At 30.9% G+C, this 12,095-nt stretch overlaps 1 protein-coding gene across 1 annotated transcript in view; it reads right to left on the bottom strand.

Moving 5' to 3' along the window:
• Positions 1 to 7,359: 7,359 nt before the first annotated feature.
• CadN2 (Cadherin-N2) overlaps positions 7,360 to 12,095 on the bottom strand; it is a 49,157-nt gene continuing 44,421 nt past the window's right edge. Inside the window, exons 5-8 of the mRNA XM_088257618.1 lie at positions 11,840 to 12,081; positions 10,580 to 10,783; positions 8,725 to 8,889; positions 7,360 to 7,510 (exon numbers count right to left, since the gene is read on the bottom strand). Coding sequence (XP_088113744.1) covers positions 7,398 to 7,510; positions 8,725 to 8,889; positions 10,580 to 10,783; positions 11,840 to 12,081 — 724 coding nt within the window. The 3' untranslated portion in view covers positions 7,360 to 7,397. The remainder of the gene's footprint in view (positions 7,511 to 8,724; positions 8,890 to 10,579; positions 10,784 to 11,839; positions 12,082 to 12,095) is intronic.

Here is a 12,095-nt window from a genome sequence, read left to right as displayed (position 1 = left end):
CGTGATGTCTCGCAGGTTCACACTGTTCATTATTTTCGTACCAATTTACAAACTACATAGCTACAAGAAGAGTGAATATTATTTTCTTATGCCAGGTAGCTTCGTTTTATAAAAGAGCACACCTAGATCAAAACTGTATCAACTCACAAATTATAATTTTTAAATAATCACATATTTGGATTCTACATACGAAGACGCACATATCATTTTTTCCAATTTATTTATATCTTAAATATTTTTAAAAAGATAGCCCTAAATGTCCCTTTTGGTGAATAAAAAAGCCCATGACCCCTCCACAAAAACAGTTGTAATTTTAATAACTGCCATAAAGTCGAGCCGGGTAGATATACATTGGTGGTATAAAACAGATTTATTTTGAGTTGCGACAGTTTTGATGACTCAGAAATGGAAAAATATTCACTGCTTAGTTTCGAGTTGCAACCATTTTGATGACTCAGGTACGTATTATGTTTATTTTGACTTAATTAATTTCAAGCTGAAATAATGAGAGAAAAACTTTAAATATGTTGTACAAAACAGTAGTATCTCAAAAATTCCTATTTTTAGAATAATTACAGCATTTGCATGAAATGTTTTTATGTAAATATTCATTAATATGCATTGTTCATTCATAAAAGAAAACAGAAAACTTCTATTACATAAGGCGATATCACTATACGTTTTTCGACTCTTCTAAAAAAACAGTTTTTTGAGTTGATACTCTTTTGATCTAGGTATGCGATATTTTTCTTTGACTCTATATTGTAGTGATTTGCAGGCTTGAATAGGTAGATTCGGGTGGATTCGACATTAATATGAAATGTTTTTACCATGTAATATTTTTTACCGACGTAAGGCATAAGGCAGTGGTTCTTAACCTGGGTTCGATCGAACAACAGGGGTTTGGCGAGTCAGTCTCCCGGGTCAAGAGAAGTTTACATCGTTATGGAATCTATTCGTTATGGAATATGGACAATCAGAGAATGATAACTTGGCAAACTTTCCCCTACTAGACGACTGTGTAAGTAAGATCGAAGATATGTCTGGAAAAGGAGACATTTATGTACCTGCGGAACTGAAGCAGGCAATTTCTACGCACTTAGATGAGCTTGCAAAGTCTCTCAGCGGATACTTCCCAACAAGAGAGTGATATCCAACATGGGTGAGACAGCTGTTCACATTTAGTGTTTAGATAACAGATGTGAATGATGACTACCTCGATGAAATTATTGAGATTCAGCAAAGCCAGGTTTAACAGCAACTCTTCAGAACAACAACGCTCTCAACGTTTTGGTGTAAACAAATGGTTACATACCCTGTTATTGCTAAAAAAGCTCTGAAGATTTTTATACCGTTTGTTGGACATAAAAACAAAGAAAAGAAACAGAGTTTATTGCAAAAATGACATGAGAGTGGCACTTGCCTTGGCAAGCCTCGTATTTCTAAACTAGTCTCTGAAAGGCAACAGCAGAAGTCACACTGATTTGGACTAAGCATTCATTATTTTGTTTTTGTTTTTTATGTAAAAAATCATGTTATGATTTGGTTCATTATTTTGAATGATTTTGTTCATTTTGTGCGCCTGTGTTTAAATTATATATCTATGTTTTGAATTGGAAAAATAATATTTTATTTTTTCTTGAATATTTTCCGCAGATACTTTGTGGCACATTTTATAAGCTTTATAAAATTAATTAACTTTGTTTTCACCTTTTTTTTATAAATACAATTTAACCTACCGATTTCGACAAGAACCTTGTCATCATCAGGGTTTATTTTAATTCAAAAACATAAAAATACTCTCACCAAAAACTTCCAAACACTCCGTAAAAATTTATTATTAGATTAAAACCAATATTTTTAGCTTTTCCACTTTTTTATTTGACCAGCGACCGGGTTTCGTCGTTACCGACATCATCAGACCAGTCTGATGATGTCGGTAACGACGAAACCCGGTCGCTGGTCAAATAAAAAAGTGGAAAAGCTAAAAATATTGGTTTTAATCTAATAATAAATTAAAAATGCAATTCCATCACGAAGTGTCAGTGGATAATATAAATCTATTAAAAAGTGCTAACTCCGTAAAAATCCTAAATGTAGCTTAAATTGTATTAATAAAAAAGTGATGAAAAAAAATAAATTATAAAGCATATTTTATTTTTCCAATTAAGGGTTCGGTGAACTCGCATATGAAACTGGTGGGGATCGGTACCTCCAACACCGTTAAGAACCGCCGGCGTAAGGTCTAGCTACTTACCTTCATGTGATTTGCAATAGTCAAGGTATTGCTATGTTAATTTTACCCCAGAACCAATTTTTTTGTGGAAGCTCATTACCGGAATGGTTAATAACTATCAGGCAGGGGAAAATGAATATCTATGTAATAATGTATAACAACATGGAAATCTCAAAATTTATTATTATTTTGTATTATATACATTGTTGTTCAAACAAATATGTAGCTCCATTTTATATCTGAAACACATTCAGAGGTATTCAATATCATAATGATAACATCACATACATTATTTACAGAATATGGTAACAAATATGTATATTATTTTGAACAATGCACAGAATTTCATCAAATCAACAACATGAACAAAAATTAATATTTATCGTTTTTTTTCACAATAGTTACTTTATTTTAATAACTATTATCACATTACTTATGGTTATATTTATTTTAATTTATGACAAAAAACAAATCGCTAGTTTAAAGATAAAATTCATATTTTGCCCTATACTCGGAGATGGTGTGGCATATGATGATCTTTTAACCAGCAAAATACAGATGAACACATGAGAGTCCCAAATAGTATACATATAAGTATTTTATATTTTTATGGTTTTATGTACACTGATCAAAATGTGAATAACAACATTAAATATTGTTTACAATATATAACATAATATAATATACAACAAATAAAAAAATTAAATTTCATAACGGTAATTGTCTAATTTATCAGACGGAAATTTAAGTAAAGCTCATAATAATGAAATATTTTATATGTTCTCCTTATTTATTTGTTTGTGTGAGAGCTTTTTTTAAAAGTATAATTTCACTGTGCTGGAAAATAGCAATCAAAGTGTGGCAGAATGGGAAATCAAACGATGGAACTCAGATTCTAAGGTTGTTTCTCTACTGGACCAGAGTATAATATGTAAATTAAATTAAAAGTTTGACATATTAAAGTAAAAATTAAACATTGAATATATGTATTTGTTTATTTAGTTGCAATGATATGTTAGGATAGGTAGAATGTACCTATATGTATGCCAATTTAGTGTAAAATGTAGCATGTAAGTACATACATGTTTTCATTATCATTCACATTTATATGCATATTTTTAATACACAAAAACAAACAAAAAATGTTTTTACACGCAGTTAAGACAATAATAAAATTATATATTGAAAATAAAATAAAAAAATTCATGTTTCAATTTATCGCACACAGGTAGTAGTAAAATAAATTCAGTCATCCCTCAGTATTTATGGGGTTACCTTCGTAGAAATTTGTAAACCAGTAATAAAAACTGTTAAAAGTGATGGTCAATTACATAAATGTAATATTCTGAAAGAGCAGAGTTTAACAAAAATATTGTATGCACACAAATTGTATTAAAAAAACAAAAAAAATGTAAACCCTTGACCTTTAACTGCCTTAACTGACATCTTTGGAATTTGAATTAAGAACTGATTTAATAAGATTTTCTTAGAAAGCAATACTTAGCGTCATATTTGTATTTTTCAGCACATATAGGGGTTTTTTCAAAGTTTATTTTGCCACAAATATACGACAGTTGAATATATATCATCCTGACTAAAAGAGTGCGAGATTAAATAATTCAGCCAAATCATTATATGTTTCATCTTTAATATGCACGACCAAACATAAATTTGCATTCAATTTTTTTTTTTTTATTAAATGTAAATATTTTTTATTATAAAACCAATTATATTCATATTAAATTTATGTACATATAAATATTATAAGCTTTGCTTGTATGCAGAACATAAAGAATTTTATTTTGATCATTCCTAATTATTATTATAACACAAACCTTTGTACATACATATATGTACAAACCTATCTATCATATGTGGATATATTATATTCAGTTGTGATTTTATTTAGGTAACATTTTAGACATGTAACAGTTGAATGCTTTAAAAGGATTTTTTAAAACATAAGTCAAGTGTGGCATCATATTACCAATCTGGAGTTCCAGAGGGCTATAAAAATACAATAATAAACACAACGGATATGAATGTTTCTTTAATTTTTAAAATTTGAAAATGTCAATCAAGTAATGATTGTAACAAATACCACTTCTTGTTAATTTTATTGTTCATTTAGATATTAAACGTCAGTAAACAATGGCACAACATATATATTAAATCATCAGCTAAAACAGTCGTCATACAGTAAACATATCGCTCACTCCTTTCAAGAACATCATAAATCAAAAAACTTGATTTTTCAGGGGAACGTTTTTAAAGTTTAAAAATATAATACAATGTATTAAATATATATATCAAGCCACTTATTGAACTTTTTACTGTGCAACAGATCTTTTTAGGTAAAACCTGAAGATTTTTTCTGCATTTGAAAAATATTTAGTATATTTAAAAAAATAATTAAACAATACCTTTTCTTCAAAATTCAAAAACAACACTTTCTGCCCTGTAGCGGGTAAATATTAAGTTAAAAATATGCCGCTTTTGCTGGGATATAGTACATTTTTTGAGCATTCCGAAAACATGCACAACTGGAAATTGACAATTTTTGATTTATGACGTTTTTGAAAGGAGTGAGCGATATTAGATACAGGGTACAGTATACATATAGGTGCATTATATGATGTTAGATAAGACTGTTAGACATCCTTTTGGCAGTTTTTTTTACTTATTAAACAATAATATGGAATAGTGTCAGGCTGTGTATTTGTACACCAAATTCAGTCTCCTATATTTTTGTTTTGATAATGTAACTACCTAATGTAAATAAATCTTAATGGAACATATCAAAAACTTAATTGTAGTCTGGCATGATTAAAAATTGCAATTATCGTATTCTTTGTTTCCATATTGAAATGATGAAAAAAAAATTAGTTGTCAAACTTGTTTCACAACATTGCTTTCAATATATGTACCTACTTATATGAAAAACATTGCAGGATGTCGATATTCAATTTCTTTTATTATGTTAATTTACTATCAAGCTAATGTTTAATTTAAGCTTATTTACATGGAACCTAAATTCATAAAAAAGTTTTGTGTCCTTAAGTACTACTTGCTGATGTTTCCCTCATAATGCGGTTTCCCTATCAACAATGTGTTACAGAATTGTTATGATGAAACAAATAGCATGTATTAGCATTTAGAACTTTTTAAATACTATGGCATAATGGACCGAGGTATATCCATCTCACCCTCCCGGAAACTCTGCGACCTAGAGTACGCAGATGATGCTGTTATAATTGATGACTCCGTCGAGGGTCTTCAATTAATCGTCGACAGGGTAAATAGGTACTCTAGGCACATGGGGCTTACAAAAAATGTTGCGAAAACCCATGTGTTGTGCAACAGCTCATCCCTAGATGCCCAACAACCCTTGATGTTGAGTAACCAGCGCATCGAAAGGGTTTCAAGAAAGAGTTTCAAGTACTTGGGAGTGTACGCGACTGAAAATGGCAGCCTTCAAAAGGAACTGGGAGTGCGATTAGGACTCGCAGGGTCCGCATTTAACAGTATGAAGGCTGTCTGGAGATCGGATTTATACTCGGTGAAGACCAAATGCCGCATATACAATGCCTACATTGCTCCTGTTCTCTTATACGGCGGTGTAACATGGCACCTTACAAGGGCCCAGAGCAGCCGTGTACTAAGCTTTGAGAATGGGTGTTTGCGGAGAATTTTAGGCGTGCGGTGGTTCGACTTTGTGAGAAATGAAGAGATAAGGCGTAGGACGCAGCAAATCTTGGTCACAACTGTCGTCAAGAAAAGGCGATTCAGTTGGCTTGGCTATGTACTCCGCATGCCTCCTGAGAACCTTAATCTAGCTTGCCTCTTTTACAAGGCATCAGGTTCGCGCCGCCCAGGACGACCACTGCTGACAATTCGTCGGCAGTTCTCGTCAGAACTTCGGGACGCGGATCTGACTTGGGAGGATGCAAGGGAGCTGGCAGATGACAGAAAAGCCTGGTGACAGTTTGTGGACTCCATATGCTCCACCTAGGGAGCAGATATGGTTTATTATGGCATAATAAACTAGAAAAACAAAATGAGCACAGGTACCTTTAGATGACTAAGCCAGAATATGAAAAATACATGTTGATTTAAAATGAAAATTATCATGCCAAAACATTCTGAATCGTTTATCAGTTTCAATAAAATCTCGGTAAGATGTCACAAATGAATTTTTAGAAATGTAAAGAACATACAACATGACCTGTTTTTTTCCCGTTTATTCTACATTCCAGTTACTTTCACATTTTTTTTAAAAACGATTTTAACATGGGATTGTATAGATTTTACTTGAACCACATTGTAAGAACCTGATGACAAACTGCATGAAGCGCAATAAATACTTTTAATATAATATTTTGAAATTTTGTTTATTATGTATAAATTTATGAAAAAACAAAAACATGAATGAAAAAAATGCTCTTTATTTTAAAAAGTCATTCATGTTCTCCGTAGAACATCTATAGAATATAATACAAACTAATTAAAATTTTTGTGACATTTTAAGGTGGAGACTGACCGGAGCATTTCGTCGTAACATAACGACGTAACATCGCTTGCTGCGAGCATCACCGAGCATCCGAAACTACAGATGGAGCGCTCGGCTTGGTGTACTGACTGCCTGAATGCTCGCATCGTAACGTTTTATGTTACGACGAAATGCTCCGGTCAGTCTCCACCTTTATGTTTTACATAATTTTATCATGCCTTGCTAATGCAAGGCGTGTATTCTTGAATAAAAAATACACTACATCGATTAAACAAAAGTCCCATGGATTATGATTTGTGAATTCAGTATTTTTGAGGTTTTTACCAGATTAGATGTGAGACAGAAAATTTAGTACAAATTTATCAAAACGGATAATTATTTCTACTTATCAGTTACATGAGCCGTAAACAGTACATATATTTTTACATATTTATACACAAAACATACATGCTAAGATATTTATAGAAGGTTCTAAAAAAAAACAAATTTTATATTTATCTTATTTTGTTTGTACAATTAAATACATAACATGTTATGAATGTACACAAATGGTCTCATTTTTACAATTTTATTTTAGATTTGAACAAAATGGTGTCTTACAAACAATATTGTTTTTTAAAGTATACTTAATTTTGCATCAAATAGCTAATTTTACGTGTCCTCGATATCATTATCTGGTGTTTGTTTATACATTTCGGCTAGCTTGACGAAGTTTGGCCCCCAACCCTCTAAATATCTATAGTCTTGTCTATCGTCGTCTGTTCCTGAAATTTAATATCTCAAATTATTTTACGAGACAGAAAGTATAAAAAGATAGGTTAACATCAAAAAAGGTGATATACATATGTAGACTCATCAGAAAAATACAAAATATCCTAGGAGCGATGGGATTAAAGAGGTTGGAAAACTCTGATATAGTTGAATACATTGTAAATACTTAGTTGTTAACAATGGTTAATTATCTAAGTATTATTTATCGCTCACTCCTTTCAAGAACATCATAAATCAAAAATCGACAATTTTCAGTTATGCATGTTTTCGGAATGCCCAGAAAATGTACTATGTCCCAGCAATAGAGGCATATTTTTAACTTAATATTAACTTGCTACAGGGCAGAAAATGTTGTTTTTGCATTTTGAAGAAATGGTATTGTTTAATTATTTTTTTAAAATATACTCTATATATTTCAAATGGAGAAAAAACCTTCAGGTTTTACCTAAAAACATCTGTTGCATGGTAAAAAGTTCAATAAGTGGCTTGATATTTATTTTTAATACAATGTGTTATATTTTTAGACTTTAAAAACGTTCTCCTGAAAAATCAAATAATTTGATTTACGACGTTCTTGAAAGTAGTGAGCGATATGAGCACTGAAATAAACGATAAAGGAATTTATTAGGTAACTAAACATCAAATGATACTAAGTAAGTATCTGCATAGTTTTAAAAATCCATCTCAATTTTAAATATTAAATTATGTAGGAAATAATAATTGCGTAAAGTATATAAAAAGGATTTTTTTCAAATAAACTTTTTAAATATTTGAAGTGAAACATATTTACAATTAAAAACATTTAGAAAAAGTAAATTATAAAAATACATACTTCATACATTTTCATACAAATTTAAAAAGGGTTATTTTAACACATTATTTGCAGAAAACGTTTTAAAACGTCTTTTAATACTGTTAGTAGAGAGCCGGAGACGCTTATAAACCTTCTATTTTGCTAACTTTTGGTAGAGCGCAAGAGACACCAAAAAACATTGTACACATAAGAATTGTATTTAGGGTTACTTGTGATTAGTATGCTGAGGGTCAGGCTGTAGACTGTCTGAGTATAATAAGTGTCGTGGTTGATGTAAAAACAGCCTGACAACAATGCGTAAATAACCATTTTTAATAATGTTTTAAACAGTCCCTTTGAATTTTGAGTTTGTTCATGAATTAGAATCTAGAGACTAAAAGGATATGAGCTAACCTGATGCTATGGAACTCAGAGACCCTGCTATGCTGCCCCCTCCTTCAAATGCATAATTTCTTAAATCATCAAAGGGCGGTGCATTGGGATCATTATCTGCATGCCTTTTGTAATCTTCTAAATACTGCTTTAAACATGGCTCCTTTCCTGCTGCCAGCACAGGAACTAAAAATAATTAGATTCATATAATTTTATTTATGTTAAATGGAAATATCCCAACTATAGAATGCTTTTGCTCAATTTCAATGCCTAGTAAAGAGCAAATTCAACCGCAATGTAGTTTTGCATAAAATAATGTTAATTAAAAAAAATAGTGTATCTTGATGTCTTCTTAATTTAACCCTTATCTGTACCAAAAGGTGGATAGGGCATTGTAATAAACATATACATATCTTATTTGATTTATTTTGCACCATATAAATGTAGGAGCACAATAATTTTCATAACAAAAATATATTTAAAAAAAAAGTTCATTGAAACACAATGAAAATATGAGTATTAATCTAACTGTTTACATCTCATTTCATCAGCCATTTACCAGTATGGTGAGTATCAGTTTTCTGTATTACCTACTTCAAAAATACACAAAAAAAATACCTCCAAAAGAAAGGTGTGTTTCTCCGCTAATTCCAATTCAACATTTTACCCTACGTGGGTGTGTTTCTGCGCTAATGCTGACATTAAAAAAGTTATGGATTTTTGCTCATAGATGTCACTAAAGTAAGGCTGAAGAAGTCCTTTTATCATAAACATGAAATATTGTAAGAACATCCAAATTTCCACGCAAAATGCGTAATTGAAAGAACTTAAATAGACAAGAGATGATACAACATTGCCTAGTGACGTTTTAAAAGTGTCATTTTACTGTAGATTTTTAGTAAAGTATTGAAGCTTAGCTTGGGTTAAATAAAATCTCTTCCAATTATACACTGATGGGACACTGGTCGCTTTCATACGTCTCTATTATTTGGTTCTAATGGTTTTTTTGGTCTTTTGGTCTTTTAGACTTTTTGTAGTTTAGATCTGTAGGCTATGTATGAGTCCCTCTAGATATAGGAACATAAATGTATATCAGGCATCAGTGTTAATATAGTTGCCGTTGTGTTTTAACACTTCACCTTTCTACCCTCATAAAGAAATTCTGTTAAGTCAATAATGAATGTCCTCTTTGATATTAATTGTTTAAAAAAAAATTGTGTTGTCACTTGCAATATATAAAGTATTCAACTTTTCAAGCGGTTGTGAATCATGGTTAGAATTATAGATGTACTTAATTACTACATAATTAGTAATGGTTACTTTTTGGTTACCCAATTGGGATAGTTATGGCTTCTTTACTTGATTTACATTTCTTACAACTTTGAGCTTTTTCTGTCAAAGTGTAAAATCAGGATCTAGATATACATACACAATACACAACCAAATTTCTCTACTGACTAGTGTGATTAGCGTTGAACGATCAACTACAAAAAACAAATTACGTAACGATTTCTTGTGGAAAGGTTGTTTCTTAATTCAGCTTTTGAACTCAATCACTAATCATTGGGTAAAATGGTGAATGTTACACAATGTATTAAACCATCCAATGACCAGTGTAAGTTTTGTAAATACAAATTCCCATCTCAATAAAATACTTTAAATATATCCCGATGTCTCGTTACAAATAACATTTAAAAACATTATTAAATCATTTTGATCTTAGAATGACAATGTGTGGTAAATTAAAATAGAACCAAATAGAGATAATAATTGGAACATTCTATACTAAAATAAATATTGAGTTTTGTTATTCTATTGGAAAGGGAGTGCAGTTGTTTTGAATAGGTGTCTTTGAAATTAACTTATTAAAAGTTACATGGGATCTTCATAGGCTGTTGAGGCGGAGGTTGGTCCCCAACGGGAATTTGAATTGTTTTAATATCAAAAGCAGTCATATCGTCCTCACCGCCCCCTTCGTCATCATAGCTGATTATGTTTTCCCGGACATCCTCATCAGGACACGGATACTTTATGTGGGTATTTCTTCTTCTGTTGTGGACCACCAGAATAACGACGAATACTGAAACACAAACGATTTGATTAGAATATAATTGAAATAACAATATAATTAAAATATAACTTTGTTTTAAAATCACTATAAATATTTTATTATAACTTAATTATAATGCCTACCGGTTTCGAAGCTAACTGCTTCTTTATCAAGACTGATTAATAAGTATTAATCAGTCTTGATAAAGAAGCGTTGAGCTTCAAAACCGGTAGACTTTATAATTAAATTACAATAATATATTAATCGTGATTTTAAAACAAAGTTACATATTAATTAAAAAATAGAAAATCACAAAAATAGTGATTATAATCAAATATAAATTAAAATGATTATATTTAAATTTTATAAAACAAAAATAACTATATAAATAACTATAAATTATATAAAGTCAGTGAATCTTATTTTAGTGTTTAGTTAGATGATACAACATTGATACTTTTGCACATATAAGGTTTGAATACTTCGTGGAATGTATAAATGAAGTCTATATATATAAAGACACTTATGAATTCCAGATTATTTGTAAATTGTATAATGAAAATTATTATGACAGAAAATTAACTTATTATATTAATCTCCCATGCACAATGTAAGGTCTGCTTGTATATATTTTTGAAATTATTGTATTGAGCATAATATAACTAATATATTTGCTTAATACAATATATGTATACATATTCGAAGAAGATAAGGAGCTTGTCGAAATCGGCTGGAATAATAGCATTAAAAGTGATTAAAAACCAAGTGTGTGCTTCGTTTATTTCATAAAGTTTATAAAATGTGCGCAATAAAAAAAAATAAAAAATTTTCAGTGTGGAGTTGTAAGCATATTTGGCTACTATGCTGGAGGTCCCAGGTTTGATTCTCAGGGGGCAGAATAAATAAGTGTTTTTTTCATTGTAATATTTATTAAATATTATCCTGTACTGGTACCTAAAGCGCAGGACTGATTACCTAATAAACAATAAAATTAACATTGCATACGTTTTATGCAGTGTCGTACCCACTATTTGGTACTGATAAGTTTTAGTAGGAGTGATTATAATTTGTTCAAACGATACTTACAAAAAATGATTGTTAAGCAAACAACAATAGCCGCTAATGCACCCATCCCAAGTTTAAGAGTTTGTTCCTCCTGCATCAGCTCACAGTTTTCACCCCAGAATCCATCTGGGCAGATACAGCGATAGCGCAGCTTGGGCTCTTGGTTGATACACTTTCCACCATTCAGGCAAGGCTGTTCTAGGCATTCGTTCTTGTCCGTACACCCTTTTCCGTCTGGTGCCATTACCCGACCAGCACCACAACTAAAAACATTGAG

Source organism: Brachycentrus maculatus, unplaced genomic scaffold, assembly GCF_059751285.1.
Source record: "Brachycentrus maculatus isolate JH-2025_06_01 unplaced genomic scaffold, ASM5975128v1 h1tg000086l, whole genome shotgun sequence".
In the NCBI taxonomy this organism is placed as follows: domain Eukaryota; kingdom Metazoa; phylum Arthropoda; class Insecta; order Trichoptera; family Brachycentridae; genus Brachycentrus; species Brachycentrus maculatus.
The sequence above is the reverse complement of the archived record's forward strand: the minus strand, read 5'-3'. Positions and strand labels throughout refer to the sequence as shown.